The sequence below is a fragment of the Drosophila arizonae genome, chromosome 5, assembly GCF_054131065.1.
Source record: "Drosophila arizonae isolate 15081-1271.41 chromosome 5, UAZ_ARI_1.0, whole genome shotgun sequence".
Classification (NCBI taxonomy): Eukaryota; Metazoa; Arthropoda; class Insecta; order Diptera; family Drosophilidae; genus Drosophila; species Drosophila arizonae.
Window position 1 is genome coordinate 17,572,974 of NC_142925.1, and position 23,234 is coordinate 17,596,207.

General features: G+C 39.1%; 2 protein-coding genes across 5 annotated transcripts in view; one reads left to right on the top strand and one right to left on the bottom strand.

Moving 5' to 3' along the window:
• Positions 1 to 20: 20 nt before the first annotated feature.
• On the bottom strand, positions 21 to 21,754 carry ckn (CRK like proto-oncogene, adaptor protein). 3 transcript variants are annotated; one of them, XM_018009447.2, is made up of 6 exons: positions 21,127 to 21,754; positions 11,959 to 12,997; positions 4,338 to 4,571; positions 3,160 to 3,408; positions 2,529 to 3,005; positions 21 to 2,445 (listed from the first exon to the last, which is right to left on the bottom strand). In XM_018009447.2, exons 2-6 carry the CDS (start codon positions 12,943 to 12,945, stop codon positions 1,525 to 1,527), a joined length of 2,868 nt encoding a protein of 955 aa, XP_017864936.1. In that variant the 5' UTR covers positions 12,946 to 12,997; positions 21,127 to 21,754; the 3' UTR covers positions 21 to 1,524. The 3 variants fall into 3 exon arrangements, with proteins under 3 accessions (XP_017864936.1, XP_017864937.1, XP_017864938.1); XM_018009448.2 differs by lacking the exon at positions 21,127 to 21,754 and adding an exon at positions 18,586 to 18,952; XM_018009449.2 differs by lacking the exon at positions 3,160 to 3,408.
• A 375-nt stretch (positions 21,755 to 22,129) lies between these two features.
• Positions 22,130 to 23,234, top strand: part of aPKC (protein kinase C iota type) — a 28,870-nt gene continuing 27,765 nt past the window's right edge. The window contains exon 1 of one of the 2 annotated variants that reach the window (XM_089471246.1): positions 22,130 to 22,466. The gene's annotated coding sequence lies outside the window, so the exon portion shown is untranslated. The remainder of the gene's footprint in view (positions 22,467 to 23,234) is intronic. The other variant, XM_089471247.1, reaches the window with a different exon arrangement.

Here is a 23,234-nt window from a genome sequence, read left to right on the forward strand (position 1 = left end):
TCAAAATAAAAACAATTCAATTCTTCTCTAAAAAATTGTTTATTTAAGTAAATGATAAAGAAAGGCATTAGAAGTGTATACCACGGAATTTCTATACGTTATTTAGCATTGATGCCCGTATTTCGCTTGCTTAATATAACGCTAATATATATCTTTAAATATATATATATTTATTTATAATGTTCTTTTTGTTTATATTTAATATAATGAATTTAATATATAGTTTATATGGAATAACACTTAATTATACATTCATTCATATAGATTTCTGTATTGTTCTGTATACATATTTAAAATATATATAAAACTCAAGAGTTCAGCTGGAAATGATTGAAATATTTGTTTGATTTGATTTCTAGTTGTTGTAACAAAATCCATTTTGTATCAACTAAACATTTGTTTAAGTAGAAAAGTTTGCTAAATAGTTGTTACTTTTTAATTACTTTGTGTTTTGTTTGTTTCTTGTGTGTGCTTTGCAGTTTCATTTTCATTTTGTTATTCTTTCGTTTTCGTTTTCTTTTTCTGTTTGGTATCAAACCTCTAAATACTTGCCATATAAATGATTTTTTTTAAATATTTATTAAATGTATACATATATTTATATATATATATATTTTATGCTATATATATTAACTATGCAAGTGTTGCATATATGCAATTTGCGCTTACTTTTCATTATCTTCAGATATTCCTTATTGTTTGCTATTTTTTTTAATATTTCTCGATTTTTTTTTTTTTTAATTTTGCGTTTTCTTTTGTTTTTTGTTAACATTCATAGGGAAAGTACAAAAGTATACGTGTTTCAAAAGCTTTTCTGTTGTAGTTTTTCGAGTTTCATTTAATACACAGCTAAATATTGTGTAAATCAATCATAATTAACTTTAAAAAAATAACTGGCCTCGTCATTAATATGTAAAAACTATTTAACTTAGACAGTAACTAATTGGTCTATTTATGCTACAGCTTGTGGCTTAGCAGCCAAAACAAATATACAATTATTCATATTTATTTATTTATATTTTCAAGTTTTCAAGTTTGGAATGTCTGATATTTAGCTGGATTTCTTTTTTTTTTTTTTTTGTTTATTTATATGAAAATTAAATACATATATCGATCTATTGCTTTGTACACGTGAGAGCAACACTTGTGCTGCCATTTGTTTAAAGTTTAACAGATAATTAACTAAATTTAGTTCAGCTCTAAGACTGCCATAACATAAGTAGACCAATTATTGATATAACTACATTTGATGCACCTATGCAGAGCCTTTCGACTTAGGCAATTCAATTATAACTAAGACATCAATAAGAACTAGACAAATGATATAAAAACATAACTGTAAATCGACGCGGGACAGCAAACTAAAAAAAACACATTACACGTTTATGTTTACGTTTACAAACAATTCAGCTACACTACGTGAATGTTGCTCGGGACACGAGTTGCGGGTGTTCATCTTAAGGAAACTTTCTGTGTTCGGATTGTTTGTTGTTGCTGCTGCGATGGCGGAGCGCGCCTCTGCCCTTACTCACTGTCTATGTTGAGACCCACTCGCTTCTCCTCCTCGAGCATGGCGTCGAGCTCATCTGTTAAATTGGCCAACATGTTGCCAATGTCGTTGAGCACATTGACCGACACCTTTGGCGGCACCGCATTGACAGTGGTCGGTGCAGCAGCAGCAGCAGCAGAAGTGACTCCTGCTGGCACAGCTGCCGTTGGCTCTGGTGATGAGGCAGACTCAATGATGCCACTGCCAGCACCACTGGCCATATCTAGGGTGGGTGAGCGCAAGTGCAGCGCGCTGCTGCCAGCGCTTGCGGTGCTATTCATGCTGTCGCTGCGCGCCATTGTGGCATCGTGCAGCGAACTGGAAGATTTCAGCGAGTGGAACGAGTGCGCTATATTGGCAATGGTGTTCGTCGACGACGAACTGGAACTGGAGCTGGAGGAATGCAGATGCGTGCCGGCCGCATGATGTCCAGCACTCGATCCCGCTGCACCGCCGATGCCCGGCAGCTCCTGGCGATTGAGCAGACGCTGCTTGATGGTGCCGGTGTTCTCATTGGCAAACGGTATCGTATCAATCGAATCGATGCTGGAATTCGATTTATTGTCATGATACTTCTCGCAGTGTATCTCGGCCGTTGTCTGCTGTATGGTCGCATAGTTGGCATAGATCGGCTGCTGCTGGGCATTCAGGCCGGCCGCCTGCTGCTGCTGCTGCCAGTGCTGTGCCGTGTGGCCATAGAACATGTGCTGTTGCTGCTGCTGTTGTTGCTGCTGCTGTTGCTGTTGCTGCTGCTGCTGCTGTTGGTTCACTCCGGCAACTGGCGCCTGCTGCGAGCCATCCGTGCTCAACTGCCGGGAATTGCGTATGCTGCAGTGACGCCGCGGCGGCTCCGGCGCAATCTTCTTGCCCGTCAAGGGGCTGCCGCTCAAATAGGACTGCAAGAGAAGGAGAAGAGGAAGCGTTAGCATTTGAGTGCCACCAGAGTTCTTTCTGTCCACTCTATGTGTCGTCTACTCACTGTTGCACCATCAGCACCACCGGCTGTCACATACTCGGCCGCCGCCGCCGCATTCATGTAGTGATGATGCTCCAGTGGCGGCATCGTATTCAGCACGGCGCGTTGCAGTATGCCGCGCTGCTGCCGTGGCAGCGTGCCGCCGCCCTCCTCGTAGAGCAGCTCGCGCGTGGCATCGTTGGTGGGTGTTATGTCGCCATCGTCGTAGGAACGTCGCCAGGCCATGGCTGCCGCATTGCTGCCCAGCAGACGTGCTGCAGCCGCCTGCTGCTGCTGCTGTTGCAGCAGCTGATGATGCTGCTGCTGCTGCTGTTGCAGTGAGGCGGCAGCTGCCATGGCTGCTGCTGCTGCCGCTGTCGTGGGCGGCCCGAAATGTCCATAGTCCGTGGTCGTATAGTGGCTAAAGGTCAAATGGCTGCGCGTGCTGTTGTCGTGGATATCCTCGAGCGATTCCAGGCTCTTGCCACGTGGCTGACGCACCTGCAATGGACAGCGAGAGGGACAGAGAGAGAGAGAGAGAATTTAGTCACTGACATGCGGCACTTAAAGTTCAAGGACGACTACGCCTACGATTGCGCCTACAACTGACATTTGCCAAGTATCCGACCCAACCCAACCCTACCCAACCACCCACCTTAATGAGCACCACATCGTTGCCGTTGCAGCACTCGTGATTGCTGCCCGTGCAGTAGTAGGCATCGCCCCCACCCACAGTGCCCAGGCCACTTCTGTGGCAGCCATTCAGCCCATTGGCCAAGGCATTCGCGCTGTTCGCGCTCGTCGCATAGATCTTTGTGTCGTCCCAGGAGACGCGCGTCGTTGGCACATAGGATGGCGTACTGGGTATGGGCACGTTGAATTGCCAGGGCTTGCGCTGGTATTCCTAATTAAGCGCGTCCATTAATCAAATTATTATGAAACGAAAAGGAAATTAAATCAAATTAGAAAATTATGAAAGCAAAACGATAAAAATCAATTTTACAAAAAGAAATACGCAAACAGTAAAGTTAATTTAAATAGAAAAAATTAAAAAATATAAAAATAACAATAATAATAATAGTAATAATAATAATAATAACTATTTAAAATAATAAATTAGCAAAGCAATATTATAATGGATTTTTTTAATTAAAACTAATTTATTATACAAATAAATATAGACATAAGAGCTATATAGACTAAAATATATTAATATAAAACAAAACAAAAATGTTTAAAAATACACAAAACATAAAATTTACATAACAAATTTTATACAAAATATAATTATTAGAAAAAAGAATTACAAAAATTTAATTATAAATAAGCTTGACAGAAGAATGTAGAAAAAATATGTAAAAAATATTGATATCAATATATATTTGCAAATTTATAAATTAAATAATACAAATATTGAAACGAAATTATTAAATAAATAAGATACATTAAACAACAAATAAATATATTTTTTTAATGTATAAAATTAATCTAAAATGAATGTTTATATTTATATTTATATGTAAAATGCTTTTTAAATAACTTATTTTATTTTTTAAAGACATATTGATTAATAAAATATTTATTATGTTAAATAAATTTAAAAAATCTAAATATAAAATAAAACCAAATTTGCAATATTAAAAAAATACTTCAAAAAATAATAAAAAAAAACTTAAGCATACATTTAAAAAATATTAAACAAATATTTAAGCTGACGCAATAAACGTGATATAATGACCAAAATCTAATTAATTGACGTCATCTTCGTCAGTCTGGCCCAACTACTCTCGCAGCTATTTAATGGCATTTCTAAGTCTAAAATAATGAATTTACCTGTTGCTGATAGGCATTGGCGCCGCCGGGATTCCACTTGCCGCTGATAATGTCCTTGACCCGCTTGATGGCCAGCAATATTTTCTTCTGATGGCCCAGCTTGACAATGCCAATGTCCTCGAGATCCTCCCAGGTCACTTGGGTGACATCGCGCACTGTCTTGTAGTTCTGCTCGAGCAGCGGCTGTATGTACTCCTCCAGGCGCAACAGCTGCAGCCATTCCTCAATTGAACCCTGTTCATGGAAGAGCATAAGAATCATCTTTATTTATGTGTTGTTTTTTTTTTGTTTTTGTTTTTTATGTTTATTTATTTTCATCACTGTCTGTCCATATTGACGGCTAATCGCGCTTGATTAACACAGCGAGAAAGCCCCTCAAGTGCGGGCAGCCAGCCAAGCTACAAATTTGTCCATGAACCAATTCCAGGCCAAAGCGCTGATACTACTGCCACAGTGCTGCGGGCTAAGGGGGTGGGGGGCGGGGCACGGGGCCCTGTGGTACGTTTTGTACACCGCTTTCTGATGAGCTCGTCGCGGCTCTAATCAGTTGTAATTGATAAGATATGACATAAATCGCGTCAAAGCACAAACATAAAGGAACGGGTAAAGAGACAAAACTCGTCGCTGTTTGCCATTAAACGGTAGCCAAAGCTGCCATAGGCAGAGGCAGAGGCAGAGGCAGACACACTGAGATAGAGACAGCGACAGGCATGCACACACAGACACAGACACAGAGGCATAGACACACGCAGCGAGAGGCAGTCAAAAATCATCAGCATCAGCAATTTCGTATACCCTGTAAACAGGCAGCATATGTAGAGCCTGTTGGAGCTGCATAATATAGAGAGTATGTCTCTTTAGTATATTATACTATCGATCTATATACAACGAAGGCTTCAACAGGTCTTATATAGAGCGATACTCATCATCAATGCCACATCTACCCATTCAATTTTGCAATTCAATTGCCTAGTTCTAGGGCATCTGTTAGTCGTGCTTACAGCTTTTACCATACTCATATTCATACTTGTTTTTTCATCTGACGTGTTAATAACTTTTGCAGCTTTTGCTCTTTTGCCTGTTGTCTAAATTGGCGTTGATTTCTATTTAATTAAGCGAATGGAATTGTTGTTGTTGCTGCTATTGTTGTTGTAATGCTGTTTGTTCCGTTCCTTACGGCTATGGAAAACTGATTTCAGCTAGACTTTTCAAGGGTATAGCCTCTGTTTTAATACAGTGCTAAATTATAATCAAATTCAAAAATTATTATTAAGATTGATTCCTTGATTGCTTATGACATCTATCTATAAAGGCTCAATCATTTGTTGGATTAAAGCCAAAGTTAAGCTTAAGCTGGAAGAATTTTTTTGGACTAACTGAAGTTTCAAAAGAAGTTAAATAAGAGTTGTATAAATAGCAAAGATTTTTATTGTGGAAAATTTCCATAGGATTTGCGATAGAAAACCTATAGAGACCTAAGCATATTAAAGAGAATGTCTTAGAAAATGAATTCTTTATTTAAATATTAAAATGGAAATTTCAAAACAATATATTTTTAATTTAAAATAGTTTAATTTTGTTTACTAAAACTATAATAGATTTATAAATAAAGTTGATTTATGTGTGTGGAAAATTTCAATATTTAAGAGATTGGGATTGCGGATAGAAAACTTATGGAGTCTTGGATTATATATAATAATATAAATATATATATTAAGCAGAAAAATATAATTATAAATATAGTGAAAAGTCGATTCTGTATTTTAATTGTTAATTTATACAAATCAATTTTAAATTAGTTAAAGAATTGATGCATAAATAATATAAAATTTATTTGTGGAAAATTTACGTAGGAGATAAGCTTAGCTTGAAAAAATATTAAGAGTTGAATAACATCTGTAAACGCAAGGCAAAAACTTGAGTAAAAACTTTAAAATACCGAAAAATATAAATAAAGAATTTACTTTGGACTGTTTTTGTCCCTAACTAGATTTGCTACCTACAGACTTTGCTATAAGCCAATCGAATAACTGTTGACATATGCAGCTTTATTCAGTTGTTTGTTTATATTTTGCATATCTATGGCAATACTTAATAAATAAATAAAAGTTTGCATGTCTATAGCTATAGTTTATAAACAAATAGTTTGTTTAGCTCCAAGCACCGCTTTAAAGAGATCTGCATATATTTTCTATATCATGTGCAGCTCCAACTCTAATCAGCAAGCATTGAGACAGCTGACTGCGCAACCGAAAGATGTTAATCAAATTTTAATATTTGTAGAGAGCATCTCGACTGCAGATGCCACAGAAACTTCAAAAATAATATTTATTTAACGTCAGTCAGGCGACATGCCGAAGATATGCAAACATATATAAGAGTTATATGTATGTGTGTGTGTATATATATTTTGTTTTCTAATTTGAAAACTCATTAGCAGGTAGCATATGGTATGACACCGAAAAAAAAAAAACAGACCCGCATACAGCAGCCAGGCAAAAGCGGAATGGTCAGAAACTCGTTTTCCAGCAGCAAAAAAAAAAAAAAAAAAAATTAAAAAAAAAATACACACAAATATATGTAGCTGTATATGTATATATAGTTAAATATGAGTACGTCAGGCCGAAAACTAAATACCATTTGGAGTGTCTAATAACGGCAACAACAACAACCGCCAGCAGCAAACGCTTGGTCTGAACCTCAAGGTCGTTGCGTTGATTGCGGTTTTTGTTTTTGCCTTATGGAAAGGTATGAGCCGGGCCCAGAGATTGCCAACGACATGTCGTTGACGCTGTTTAATAACTATTTCTGTTGCCTTTCCTCTGAGTCTGAGGTATTTTGCTTTATTTCCTTTTTCGTCAGATAAAAAAAAAAATGCCAAAGAAAGTGCCGGATGAGGTTGTTTTTTCTCATATCTTAATTTAGATTTTTATATTTTTTTAGAATGTGTGCTAATGAAGCCTTCGTTTGTAGCTCTATATATGATATTTACATTACATATATACATAATATTGATTTTTGCATGATGTAAGTGAAGTTTGCAGCCACACCCAAGGCGTGCTTGTCACTCAAGATCAACTGAATAAATAACAATAGTTTTGGGAGAGCTTTGTGAGAGAACCCAAAGACTGTGAGTAACAACTCTCAATAGCAAATAGAAATAAAATAAAGTAGTAAAACAAGAAACTTGCGAAAACAGTCACGCAGCATTATACAAAGAGCAAACATAACAAATCAAATAACAACTGAAAAATTCTACTAGTAAAATATTATGGCGCGTTTGTATACTCATTCATGGGAGTGAAATGAGTATATTGGCTTTGTGTAATGTTCATTTTAAAATTTTAAATATATATATTGAATTATAAAGTATCAAGACTTTACCATAGCCGCCTACTAGGGGCGTGGCAAATTGAAAAATTAATTTCTCAGTTTTTCAAAGGGATTTTTGAAGGCCTAGAGAGCTGAAATTTGAATTTTCACTCGCGTTGACATTTAAAATTTAAATATACCACGCACCCATTGGAGGCGTGGTAAATCGCGAATAAAATACAGCTTTATGTTTAGTAAATACAGTTTATTGTTTAGTAATTAGTAACTCTAAAATTGACCAATAAATTACTGTTGACAATCTTTATTTATTTAATAATTCAAATATAACAATTGAGGGCGTGGCAATTGGGAAAATAGATTTAACAGCATTTGGACTATGATTGAGTATACTTCAGTCGGTAACGCCCGACTGCAACGAGCTTACTTCATTTTTTTTTTCAACTGAAAAACCAAACGAAGCGCAAAAAAAGTGTTTAAACAAAACTAAAAGCTGAGGTCATTTTGTTGAAAAATTGCACAGCTTCAAAAGCGTCGCAAATCGGTCGAGATATTGGCACATGCTTAAATACAGTCAGCCATCGGTTATTAAACAAATGCCCAACAACAACAACAACTAACGATATACAATGGCAGATAATGGAAACCGTAAAAAAACTGGCAAACAATCAGCCATAGGTTATAATTTGAAACAAGCAATTAAGAGAGCTCCAACCAAATGGAATGTGGACCGAGTTGCAGAGCTGCAGATACAAATAGATAGCCGATAAATGATATTTCAAGTTGCGCTTGCAACCGGCAACAACTGCAACAACAACAACAACAACAACAACAATAACATATGCATTTTGTAAGCTCTTGGCATGGCATGCAGGCAGGTGGGCAGCTGACAGACCGCATTAAGTCCAGCCCAAGCAGGTGGGCGGCGGGAATGTGTGCGCGCGCGCGTTTTGACTTTTCAGCTTTGAGAGGCTGACGAAATCAATGAATCAGACGAAAGACTTCAAATGCAGTTACAACTAGGGTATTATATATGGGGGGGACTATGGCTAGCTGAGCGGGTGGGCGCTGGTTCAGTGGCTTTGTCTGTTTTTTTATGATATTCATAAAGCTGCCATTGAAGGCGGACTTTAAAGTGAAATCCATGCTGAATGCATGACTATCGCATTATAAACGATACGATATTTTAGTTTGTAAAATGTCATAATTGTGAGCGTTACAAGCTGATTCAGTATGCACAGGTAGCCTATAGAATATATAGAAGTAGTCTGTGATTGTTTTAAACAATGTTCTATTATGTGTCCTTAGTGAATTAGGTTTTATTTTTACGTAAAGTTTCCAGATTAGAGATCCAATGGACTGAATAAATATGAGAGAGAATATGAAGAATAAAGAAGTGAAGACAAAACATAGGATATGGAAGATAAAAGATATAGTAAAATATAAAAATTATGTTGTAGAAGTTAAAATATATAGAAGAATATACGAGCCAATTAAAGGATAAAACAATAAAATAATAATAAGATATAAAATATATAAGGTTAAAGATGAGGTCATAACTTAATCACTCAAACCTTCCTTGACATCGTCATACTATATGAATAGTAACTACTCTATATATGATACAACATTTATTATATATACATATATAACTAATTCAACCATATTCTTCTTATCTTAAGCGCAAAGTCCGCTTAATACTACTCTTTGTTTTAATTTGGTACTTTCAGTATAATCTGCTATATATTTTTTATGACTACAATAAATGAAAGCATATTTCGATAACAATCGATAACATGATAACACAAAAGATTGCAAGCCAGTCTATATATTAGTTTTGCGATCATGACTAATGATAATACCCATATATACTTTCTTCCTAGTTACTGTTTTTAGTGTGCCACGAAATGTCAACACGTATCAGAAGCGATTAATATTTGACATTTCGTGAGTTACTTGTATTGTAATGCCATGGATGGGGTTTTAAGAGGGCTTGAGCACCACATTTGGTTATGAGAAACCTGTGTCGAGGGCTTGTTTCAGTTGCACGTGAAATGCATATCGAAACGACAATCGCAATGCACTCGGTTATGTCACGTATTTAATCGGATATTGTAGACGCCCATCAAAAATGATGTGGATAAGGCGACGTTATGCATATTTGTAGCGGAACTTTTTCACTTCTGAAAAGCGCGTGTGTGAATCACATGATATATATGTATATATAAATAAGTAATAACAGATAATGTCAATTTGCTCTATATATTAGCAAAGTTAAGCTAGAGTCTTACATGTTTATCCAGAGACTCGACTACTTTGTGAGGGATAACGTATATAAATTAGACTATATATTATTCTGATATATTACTTCTGAAAACTAGTTTTTTCAAATGACTTAATCATCAGTTGTAGCAGCTTGTTATCTTTCAAGTTCAGTCTTTAATCTTAAAATTGCATGGCATTCAAAAGCCCAGTTCCATTAATTGTTAAGAGGCATAGAGACTACTTTGGTCTGTCAATGTTCAATGTTAACGCGCCGTCGATCAATTAGCCTTGCAAAAGTTTCGAGTCAATGTATTAGCTGATCCGTAAGCCCCGCACACCTTGCCACCTGCGAAATGTCACCTGCGAAAGGCGCCAATACGTTCAGCTTGAGAGAACCTCACAGAGTTTACGTTGATTTTGCATTCTGTTGCCTGTTTATAGACTCGAGTGTTTTTTTTAATGAATTGTTGATGGGAATTAATGTGCGCATATTAAACGAAATTCTTTCATTAACAATAAAAATAAAAATAAAATAATAATAAAAAAAAAAAATGAGTAGAGAAGAGAATAACAGTTTGCTGACGACGGCGCTTTTTATGGTTCGGGGTTGGCGCTCATCAGAGCTCACAATATGTGAGAAACGAGTTTTTGCAGCACGACAGACTGCAAATGCCTTTTTAATGAAATATATAAAAGATAAGCTGCGAAAAAAAAATACAAATACAAATAAACAAGCGAACGAGCGACAGACAGCGAACTAGTTGGGACAATCCCTGGCTAATAGAGATGAGAGATCTTACAAAGGGAGCAAAAACAAAAGGGAGACGAATATGTTTATATATTAATTGATATTTAAGACGTGGGAAGCTATTAAATTACATATACGTGAGGCTATTTAGAAATCAGATTAAACAAAATCTTTCGATTTAATTACTGCTCAGATTTGCTGCTTTTGATTGGGGAATTACAATTAGAGAGTATAAAACTACTGCGTGGAATAAACACCTACACATATGGATATCATTATAATGCTTTTTATTACAAAAGTTCAACTGGAGCAAACGTTATGCAAGAATCGATGGTCTTTAGTCAGGCAATCCCAACTAGAGAATTCGTATTTATTTTTTATTAATTCTTTATCTACTGAAAACTCATGAAATTCCTTAACAACATAGATAAAGATCCATAGATCCATATATCACATCTCGAGATCATCCTACATAGAAAAAGAGAAACTTCTATTGGGTTAATAAGCTTTAAGATATGAGATACGAGTAACTAATTACCGTGCAACATTATCTTAAAGAGAGAGCGAGAGAGGGAAAGAGAGATCATCTGATATAGAGAACAAAAGTTATAGGACAATTCATTTTATTAATTAGACAGAGGCATCCTAGTCAGGCACTCCCTTGTTTTATTTATTTTGAAAACGAACTTTTGATCTTCTAGAAAGTTTCTAAACAACTCTTCAGTTATGAACGAGGCTTTTTTTCTAAAGCTTAAACAATGTTTAAGCAACGATTCGCAGCTGAAGATTCTAAATCCACATATCACACCTTGAGATCATCCTACATAAAAAAGAGAAACTTCTAATGAGTGGACAAGTTTTAAGATAAAGATACGAGTAACTAATTACCACACAACACTATCATAGCACAAGAGAGAGAGAAGCTTATGTTGATAGTCTAAGATCATCTGATATGGAGAAACTTGTTAGCTTTAGCCAAGTTTATCCAAGTGAACTAGAGACTAACTAGAGACCGGCTGTTCTGTATTCAATGAGCTACGATCGTCGGGTAGTGCCCATCTCTAGCTATTTTCACCTTTAGTATGCCGGCAATTAATGCCAATTTGACAAATTGCTATCTGTTGACTTATGACTAAGTTGGCTTTATGCAAATATCACGAGTTTTGCGGCTGATTAGATAGGGAAAAGCGGAACCGGTCGGTCGGTCTGACTATACTAGGTTGCTAGGTTGAGTTGAGTTGGGTTGGGTTGGGTTGGGTTCGTTGTTTGTTTACTTACCGGCACAAAGTGTGGCAGGTTGTCGAGCACCTGCAGCTTGTCGATGCGCTGCTTGATGCGTTCGCGATGATGCGGATTCTTGATGCCGATGGCGGTGAGATCCTCGGGTGTCATCCGTGCAATTGTTGGCAAATCGTAGCCGGCGGCTATGAATAGCTGAGCGTACTCCTCGTGCTTCATTTCGAGCAGCCAATCGATGATGAGCTCATCGTTGCGCTGCCGATCCACGCTGCCGATCGAGCAGGAGCTGACGGAGCTGCAGCGGGGCGAGGAGAGCGGCGCACGTATCGAGGCGCCCGATGAGGAGACGCCCGTTAAATATGATGAGGCACGACCCGAGTCCAAGCTGGCGGTGCTGTGCCGCGACCCCGAACCGGCCGAGCCCGACGATGAGCCAGGCGAATCGCGACCAGGCGATTGGGTCAGATCAATGCCCTGATCCTCCTGCAGCGCCAGCTGCTGGTGATAGTAGACCGCCGCCTTGTGGGTGAGCGGCTCGCGCAGCGTCGCGCAGAATACGGGCGGTGGACAGGCCACAATGCTGGGCGGCAGCGTCGTCTGCGCCGGAGCCTGTTTGCTGCCAGAGCTAACACCTGCAGCTGCTGCCGCTGCTGCTGCTGCAGTTACTCCAGCGCCAACGATTGGCTCATCCTTTAGGCGCAGCGCCACGCTCGTCTCGCGCGGCAGATTGAAGCCGCCCTCCTCCAGCGAGGGCGACGAGACAATGCTGCTCCCACTCATGCTCCCAATCCCATCGTCCAGTTGCTGAAGATGTTGTAGATGCTGTTGTGGCTGCTGCTGCTGCTGCTGCTGTTGTTGCTGTTGATGGTGTCGCAGTGGCCCGCTCAGCCGGTAGAGCGGTATCAGGGGCTGATGATGTCCGCCAAGGGGTGAGCCGGGCGTCGGCTGTTGATCTCCTGGTATTGTGGGCGGCTGTACCTTTTTAGCTTGTGCCGTCGATGCGTGCGGCTTCAGTGAGCGATGCATGGCGCGCTTCTGTGACTGCTGGCCGCGCTGGCCAAATTAGCTGCAGCGACTCCTGCAAGAGCAAAGCAAATAAAAACTGCATTAGGAAAATATGCATATAGAGGCAAAGCCAGATGTGCAGCAGATGTGACTCTATATATATCTATGCATGTGTGCGTGGAGGATGGGAAATCTGCATAATTGGGCATAAATTTTCGTAGCTCTAGCTAAAAATAGGGTCACACTGTTTATGCGCTCGCGCTGCTGCTGCGGCAAGTCAATAAACTGCCATAGGGCACGAGCAGCGCGCTGCACAGTGGGCTGCATTATATGCACTTACGGCCATAAAAAACACAGTAGAACGACGGAGCACTAAAAAAAAATATCAAAGGCAAAAAAGAACTTGGCGATAAGCTAAAAATTTCTCTAGCTTTAATAGTGGCGAAATGGTTTGCGGTCATATGGACAGACGGACGGACATTCCACAAAACGAATATACTCATTTCACTTCAGAGGAATGAGCATAATTACCAAATTAGAGCACGTCTACAAACATAAAATATGACTCAAAATATTATTGCCAACTAGTTTAGGCCATGTTGTTTTATATACACACACACATACATATTAACTGTGACCCACTGTGCGCCCGTAGCATCGTATTACAAATTTCATTCACCAAACACAACTAAAAACAAACAACAAGGGGAGAGAGAATAGTGCCAGAGACGAAGTCAAAGTTCGTTGACTGCGGGCTGCGTTCAGGGCGGCTGGGGGAGGGACAGACAGGGCGTGCGGCTTATAGTTGCGGCTTGTCTAGGCGCTACGTCATAATACACTTGAAAAATGCAGCGGCAGGCGGCGACGCTGGCGCAAATCTGGCAAAAGTCACGAACAGCGCTACTGCCTGGGCCATGTCATTAACATTAGCGAGAACAAAGCCGCAAAATACTCGGAAGCAATAACAGAAATTAAGCTTTAATATGCACAGCTCTTTTCTGGCGAAACAGTTAAAGGCCAAAAACGATTGACTGGAGCATTTATCGATAACATGCTAAGTGCAGCAACGGCCACCTGTTCGAATAACTACTCGATGCTGTGCCCGGCCCGGCCGGACGACGTAGTATACGATACAAGCACGCAAACACAAATACACACACACACGCACACACATGCACCGAGAAGCAGACTTGCCGACTGAGAAGAGCAACGAATACAGCACAAGAAGCAGGTGCCAAATTTCATATCGTATCTGTGTATGCGTGTGCGAGTGGGTGTATAAAGAGAGGCGAAACGTAGCAAAAAAGCAGAGCAAAAGCTAAAAAAGCAACAACAACAACACGTAAAACGGTGGCAGTAGTAAATTTCATTTACAAGCCCGTCGACTGCCTTTAATGAATTTTTATGTATGCGACGTGAAACGAAAATTAACGAAAAACTGCAGCCGAAGGCGCGGGAGAGGCCCAAGCAGCGCAGCTCAAAGTAAAGGAGAGAGCGCACAAAATGGAGAGCGAGCGAGTGTGATAGAGAGAGAGACAGCGAGGCGTGTAGAGCCGAAGCACAGATGGCAGTGGACAGTTAAGTTGAGGCAGAGGGCAGCGTAAGCAGAGGTTGAGCAGAGTTTGCAGTAGAGGCAGCTGGCAGAGGCTGAGCAGCGTCTGTAGTAGGGTAGTATATCAAAAACTGCGAACGATATACAAATGTGGGTTGCGATTTGCTGCTGCCGCTGATGTTGTTGTTATTATTATTACTGCTGTTGTTGTTGTTGTTGTCACCCACACACCCCGTTCGCCCAGCTGCAGCATTTGCAGATGTTGTTGAACCGTGCGGCCGGCTTGCATTTTGGGCTAACAATTTCTGTTTTGCCTGTCTTGTTTCTTTTGTGTCCCGTTTTATTTTTATTTTTGTTTCCGTCTTTTTCTCTTGTTTACTACCCATTTTTATGAGTACATTTTGCCATAGTCTTTTGTTGCTTGCACATTTAATTGCAAACATAGCACACACACACACACACACACACACACACACACACACAGGGCGCCCCCTGGCGTAGATAATACAAAAACTATTGCAATTGCTGCTGCTGTGGTTGTTGTTGTTGTTGTTGTTGTTGTTGTTACTGGTGTTGGGTGTGGGTGGTGAGTAATCATAATGAGCGCAACAACACTTGCGCGTGCAAGCATGTACATACATACACATGTAACTGTGTATGTGTGTGTGCTTGAGCATAAAAACTGATTGGAAATGCAATTGGACGCTTGGGCGGCCTTTTCCTATTAGAAACTCTGCACACAATACAAAACTATTACAAAGGGCAGCGCAGGCTGAAAGATTTATTGATTGTCGCACACACACACACACAAATTGATGAGTGTGTATGTGTATATATACAATGTAGCGGAGTTGCGGTTTTGAAGTTAGCAGCAAAAACGCTGAGCAACTAAAAATAATTATGGTTGCCATTGCTTTAAACACACACATACAAAGACACACACACACACACGCCGTCAACATGCAGACTTGAATGCATATAAACGAGCACAAAGGGACCGCAAAGTTGATACGCTACTCAATGGGGGAGTATTGAGAGTTAGTTATAAAGTTTGAATAATTTTTTGAATGGGCTACGATAAGAACTTGTATGACACTCTCGTCTATCTATAAGAAAAATAAGTTCTCGTATTACAAATGTGGGGTGAAGCCAAAGGGGGAAAATGCATTTCATTTCACTCATCAAATGCTATACATGAGTATGTCGCATTAAGAGTTTTCACAGCATAATAAACTATAAATTTACAGCTCATGTTGTCGAGATATTATAATTTTCTTAGTAAAGAATTTATCCGAAATTAGAAACGACATTTTCTTGGCTTTGGAATTAGTCACATTAAATTTAAGAGATTTTCTTTCATTTTCATTTTCTTTTTTTGATTTGAATAAATTTTGGAATTATTATGTGAATATTTTACTTAAATCAGATTTTATATTATAAATTATTATAAAATAAATTTGATCTGTTTTTAATTAAAAATAATATATTTTATTTAATAATCTTCAATATTTAGATTTGCAATTCCAGTTTATTTTTGTTTTTGAATATTGTTTTGAACTACTTGCTGTATTTTTGTCTATGTAGATCTCCAAATGTAAATGAATAATTTGTTTTCATTTAATATAATTTATTTTACAGAAATTAAAATACTTTTATATTTATTTCTTCAAAACTCCATACACTAATATTCAAAGAAAATCCATAATTGATATTCAGATTTAATTAATTCAATTATGAGCGAAATGAGAGTGCGTAAGTGTATTTGCAGTTCGTTAAGCGTGTCTTGTCGCTGTGAGCCGTTAAAGTTTACTGGCATGAGTAATCAGCCAAATGGAGCGCAATAAAATGGCAACGGCAACGGCAACGGCAACGGAACGGCAACACGGCCAATCTATCAGGCCAGGCAACACATCAACTAACTTGATGTTGCCCAGCCACCCCCGTTAAAGACTGCTCGACCACCAACCACTCCACGGCCAGATTCATATGGCGAACTGGCAATGGGACATGGACCTCAAATGGGTAAGGGGAGCAGCAGCAGTTGGGGGCGGCGGCGACGGCGGCTGAAATCAAATGAAGCGAGTCTCGTTCTCATGTTTATTAACGGTGCTTAACTGGGATATTGTAGAAGAGTGTGTGTGTGTGTCTGTGTGTGTGGGTGTCATTAAGTACGCTAGATAAAGGGACCGCCCAGGCAACACTTCATTAACAGCGCGACTTATTGACAACGGCTTTTTCTAACACCCTTTTAAGATACCCAGAACCGAATGAACAACTTGGACATAAAGTCTTTTAGTAGCGCTTAAACTTAATAGATTTGATTAACTAGTTGTTTAACTAATGCCGAGCTTTAATTGAAATTTACAATGCAGTTTAATAGAAAAGTAAATGCTAACGGCTCTTGGTTAATCCTTTGCAATTTCTTTTCTTTAAAATCTTTATGGAAAAGCGTTAACTGAACAAGCCCAGGCATTAACAGCTCTTCGTAAGTCTTTTGAATAAAGTCTTCAAATTGAATACAAAGTCTTTAGACTCTTATTTCCTTATTTTGTAGGTCTTTCTTTCTAGCTCTTCACAGGGTATCTCAAGTGCGTATCATACTCCATATTTGCTGCTGCTGCGGGTGCTTTGCATATGTCATGAGACGCTTTCCATACTTTCCCTAAAATGCAAGGCTGATAAAAAGTCTTTTCTTTTTTAGTTTTTTGGCTGCATTTTTCTTACATTTCTTTTCAGTTTATTTCTGATATTTTGTTGGTCGCTTTGCCACGCCCCACTGAGTGAGTCTTAGTTTTCGTGTACTTGTACATTGTTGGTAGCGTGTTTTGTCAGCCAGCAGCAGCAACAGCAACAGCAGCAGCAGCAGCGACAACAAAAACAAAGTAAAAGATGGTGTCGCTGCCTGTCGATAACTGGAGATGTTGATCTTGCAAGAAGCAAAGCAGAGGAGAGGACAACAAAAGCAGCCAACGATGGCCGCAGGCCGTATAAACTTGTTTTGCCTGTGTAAAGGGAGTTGTTGTCGTTGTCGATGTCGTTGCTGGTGTTGTTGTTGTTGTTGTTGTTATTGCATTGTCTTGCGTTTTGTTTCAGGTTTCATCTGGCAACGCCAAGAACGGAGCAAACAAGAGCCCATAAAAAGCTCGTAGGAGTAAAATGCAACACACGACGAAGATGTGTCAATTGTGTGGGCGAGAGAGGGAGAGGCAGAGTGTGTGAGCGGAGCAGACGAGCTCAGCCACATACATATGTACGTGAATATACACTGGTCGGCATTAGTATTTAACCAAAATAAAATGGATTTTTGACCATATATTTTTACTTTATAGAGAAATTTAGTTTATTCTGCTTTTTATATTATTTTGTATTATATATAGAATATAGAATATAAAAGAAATTTAAATATAGGCTAATCTTTTTTCCACAAAACATATACCTGGATTTTATTTTTAATCAGGTTCCATGAATTAAGTTTTTCTACAAATAAAGCTAACTATCAAGATTTTTATTTTTTATCTACATAATGGAAATAATAATAGGGATTCCTTTATCAAGTCAAAAGTGCATTAAATTTATTTTGTCAAAATACTTATGCCGTCCACTGTATGTATATACATATTTAGTTGTACGTGCAGTTAACGGTTAATGCAAAGCGAATGCGTACCGCATATGGCACCAGACAAGCAGACAGACACACCGAAGAAGAAGAGACGGACAGACTGACAGACAAACCAAATAAGGTTGTCAGCACGTCTGCACGTCGCAGCAGCGCAGCAAAGCTCCAAAAGCGGCCATCAATTCTGCTTTTTGGTCAAAATACGCGAACAAGTTGTAAAGCGAGCAATGCGAACAAAGCAACAACAACAACAACAACAGTTGTAAAAGTTCCAGTGGAAGAGGAGAGACAGTGCAGGCAGGCAGAGAGCATTTACAGTTATGTACATTGAACTTTTTAGTACCTAAGCACTTGCCACCCACTTGCAAAGTGCGTTTACTACTACGCACGCACGCACACAAGCCCACCTACAGTAGCACACACATACACGTACACACACACAAATTTGCAGAATATGAATCCGCAACAACTGTGACAAAAATATGATAATTACCATTTGAAAACGTCGATTTCTGCAATAACTTTTATGGCGTACACAAAAGCTCAACTGAAATGAGCATTAATTAGATATTTTGTAGAAATTGCACTAGATTTGGTGGCATTTAAACGCGTCCGAAAATTCTGTGCAAATTTCTTTTGCACAAACACACGCACACAAACTAAACACCAACACTGACACCGACACACACGCACACACGAAACAAGTAAAGCATATGAAAAAGGCAGCGCAAAAAGTTGCCGCTGCGGCGACTGCGGCTGCGGCTGCTGCTGCTGCTGCTGAAAGAAACGAAGAACTAGCCGAAAAAGGCGGAGCGAGCGTGCACGAGCCGACGACGACCGCAAGTCAAAGCGTATTGAAAACGCGGCTCAAGTTCGAGTCGTCCAAGTCCTCCGGTTGTACAGTACCAAAGTTGTTCAAAAAGAGAGCGGGATGAAAAGAGATGGAGCGGATAGAGAGTAAAAGAGTGAGCGAGCGAGAGTGCGCGTAATTTTTGCCGCACTCAAAACTCTGCTCAATTTATTTATCCCAAGTCAAACCAAGCCAATTTGTTGCAATTGAAACAATAACCGTTGCCTGACAATTTATTGTTGCTGGCAAATTAGTTAATAAACGAAACAACAGTCGGTCTCCGTTTTGATTATAGACGTGTGCATACAATTTCGCCGCACTGTAGCGCCTGAAGGAGCGCAGCCTGATGAGAGAAATGCATTCATTTCCAGTTGTACAATTTACGCACAGTGGACCGAATGAAATTGGAACGCAACGGAAACCTGTCCGAATGAGATACCTTATGAATATTTACTACCTGTCATTGCTTTTTTTTTTATTATTTCCCCAGATTGGTATGATAAGAATTAGAGGTCAATCCATTGAGGCGGGAAAAACTTAATGATCGTTTGTAATTTGCATTCAGTCGTGTTTAGCATGGGAAAACTTGTAAAACTTGGCCCAAATCATTAACGTAACTCAATTCCAAGGCTAAGCATACAAATTAAAGTTGTTTAACCAATTTACAGCTTGAAATTGTTTAACTGATTTAGTTTTTGAAATAATCTGCCTACAACAGATTTCAAATTGCAACATCGGAATTTATTTTTTAATATATTCATTTCTTTTAGATTTATTCTTAAAAAAAAAAAAAAAAAAACAATATTATATTATAAATATTATTAAATTCGACGGCATAAAAAATAGGCTTAAGCTCTCAATTTGAAAATTGAAAATGATAATACTTTTACATCAAAATGTTCTATTAAGCTTTCTTTTAACAGAAAACGATCCACTGTGCGCTGTATGCCACAAAACATATCCAAACACACACACTCACGTATAACCAGAGACAGGCTAGTCAACCACTTTGCCGCATAAGCCAATAAGAGCCGAAGTCAGAGAGTAGAGATAGAGAGAGAGAGAGAGAGAGAGAGAGAGAGCGAGCACGCGCTCCACACGAGCTTCACACAAAAACTTCAAAAAAAGGCTCCAACTCTATTAAATGGCCTGCGCACGCTGCCGTTCTCTTGCTCTCGCTCTCAGCTTTATGCTCTCTGCTTTTACCACTTACGAGCGCTCTCTCGCTCGTACACAGAAACACTCGCTAAGCTGTCAGTTTACCCCCTCCCCCGCTCACATGAACGACAATTCTAACACTTCATTGGAGCCGTTTACGTTGTGTTGCGTTGCGTTACGTTGCGACGGCAACGACGCGTCGTCAAGTCATTTGATTCCCACACAAATCTCTGCATATTGAGCGTACGAACGAGAGTCGCTCCCCATTATGGCAAGTGAGTTATGAGCCTATGTGTGTGTGCGTATGCGTGTGCGTGTGTGTGCGTATGTTTGTACTGCGCTTTCTATTGATTTATATGAGCTTTATAGCGCAATCTGAGTGCTTTGCAACGGAGTACAAAGCTCAGTTGAACTAAACGCGCATTGAATTTCCAAGTGAACTGCCAAAGACAATGCGTAAATGACAGCTAAACATTTAATTGCCGACGAGCGCGTTTTGTAAAACAAGTAGGGGGAATAAATTATATCAAGCATCAGCAGAGCAGAGCTCAGCGGAGCCAGCGCCAGAGTTGCCACAGCGCCATTGTTGTCTGCAGCACGCGTCAGTAGCGGCGCTCAAGCGTAACGCATCGCTGCTGCTGCAGTCGACGCTGACACGTGTTGGTTTATTAATTACATAAGCAGATGCAGCCGCAGAAGCAGAGGCAGCAGCAGCTGCATATTGTCTGGAAACAAAAACCAATTTCCTGCATAAGCGTATGGCAGCTCTGCCACAAAGGACCCGAACAGCTGGCAGCCACTGTATACAACAGGGTATAAGAAGCAGCAGACAAAATTGACAGATGGCGCAGTCGCCGCCGACGTCGACGCCGGCAGCAGGACACGAGTGTCAAAACAAAACATTTCAAACACAATAGTTCAATGGAACCCAAAACAGCCGGTTAATGAAGACTTAGAAAATTTGCTGAATGTTTAGTAAATTAGATTGTTAAAAATAAAAAATAAAATGTACCAAATAACGCTCACCTTTAGTTTGTATGGAAAATCTATTTTTCTCACTGTTTGCCTCTTTCAATTTCCAACAAAAAAGACCAATAACAAAGAGCAAGTTAATCACATTAAAACACAACCGCGACGAAAGTTGACACACAAAAGTAAACAAATGTAAAAACTGTAACAGGGCATTAATTATTGTATTTGTCGTTGCCTGTTTTTATGGTATTTTCTTCCAGCACTCTTTCACTCACACTCACGCACACAAATGCACAGATACAAATGGCGCGCGCGCGACTCATAAAAGTAAAACATAAAACCAGATTAATTTTTTGTGCAGCCGAAAAGAGTTTATTAAGCTGCGCTGCTTACGTAGTTGTTCCCGAGTTGTTGTTGCTGTCGCTACTTTTTATTGTTTGCTACGCCGCCATTTTCTTAGTTGTGAACTCGTTATTTTAACTAATTTTGTGCTCGCAGCTCACATTGGATTTAATTTATACAATTTTTTGTGCTTTTATTGCAAACATTTATTAGCTGTATGTTTTAATATGATCAATTAATTTATGCGTTTTTAATCACAAAATCTGATCTGCGCGACAAAGCGACGCGAACCAACGCAACCACTTAGCAAGAAAACAAAAACACAACTGAGACTGGCTGCAGACTTAAAGCGGCAAAATACCAAGTCCAAAATTAGAGTTATCGATAACATGTTATTATTTTGTAGTATATTTTTCGGAAATCGTTTTAAAAAATCTTTCTAAAAAAAATCTGTATATTTGAAAGAAAATATGACAATTAATACAGAAATGGATTTTAATTGATAATAGAAATGAAAACCTGAAAACTATTTCTATATTGCAGAATATTCATTTTTATTAGGGATTCGTATTTTAAACTGATATGCAATTAATTCATGATTTTTATTAGAGGGAATATGACTAATGACACTGACCAAACAACAATCGATAGAACTTTGAACGATAGACTTGAGCAATTTGCGCCATCGATAAGTATTTAAATGTCTGTAGTCCCACCATTAGTTTTCAGTATAAAACAGCGCAATTCGTTAGCAACATACAGCCACACTTGTTGCATTTGTATAAAATGTTACAATTATTTAAACAAAATTGATGGCAAACAAATAAGTGGAAAAGTGCGTGCGCTTAAACCGTTTTTATTTAATTATGTGTTACTTTTGAGTTTAGACTGCAATTAAGATTTCTGTTTCTGTGCCGTGCCGTGTTCCGTTCGCCTTAGTATTTTCTCTAAGTGTGTGTGCGAGTGTGAGTGAGTGTGTGTGAGAGTGCGCTTATTGCTATTGCCTTGTGCGGCGGCATTTTTGGTTAAACAAATTACGACGACTAACAAAAGTAAGCATAATCAGGTGAAATTAAGTAAAGCGACGGCTTATTGTCTTGCAAAAATACGAACGTAAATAGAAACTCAAGAAAGCGCAGATTTGCTAAATGCAAATGAGTCAAAGAGAGAAGAAAAGAGGAACCAAAAAAATACAGGTTGTCGCGGCTACGCTTTGGCATTTGTTGGCTTGGCTTGGCTCTCGCTCTGTTGTTGTTGTTGTTGTATTGGACTGCCTGCCTTTTTAGTTGGTCAATGTACGGCGTTAATTAAAGCTGTATAAATTCTCGTAGTTTTGTGGGCCTAGGGTTGTGTTTGCGCAATAAGTATGCTTAACACTGTTGTTGTTGGTGTTGTGTTCTAATTTTCTTCATTATTTTCTATTCTTTTGCGTTACTCTGAGAAGTGGGCGTAACGCCTTTTACCAGTTGATGCTATGAATCATGGCATTGCAATGTTAGTTGGCAGCAAACAAAAAATATACTTATGGCGCAAGCAACAGCAACAACAACAGGCAGACACCTGTGGCATCTTGTTTATGTTGGCGGCAGCTTGAACCGGTGCGGTTCAAAAGTCAAATTTGACAGCTGCGTGGCGCATCCTAAAATGAGATTTGAATTAAAAAAGCTCTGAACGAGAGCAATAGATGAAAAGCGTTTCATCGTAAGCTTTAGCGCGCGCGTGTGTTCATGTGCTCATGTGGCTGTGTATGTGTGTGCCTGTCTGATGCATCTGCAGCGGGCTGGAGGAAAAAGAGAATGAAAAAACGCTGTTAAGCCAAT

Coding starts and splice junctions, on each gene's coding strand:
- ckn (XM_018009447.2), bottom strand. CDS start 12,945: ATGCATCGCTCACTGAAGCCGCACGCATCGACGGCACAAGCTAAAAAG. Junction 3,006..3,159: donor ACGATGTGGTGCTCATTAAG/GTGGGTGGTTGG, acceptor TGTCCATTGCAG/GTGCGTCAGCCACGTGGCAA. Junction 2,446..2,528: donor GTGGTGCTGATGGTGCAACA/GTGAGTAGACGA, acceptor CTTCTCTTGCAG/TCCTATTTGAGCGGCAGCCC.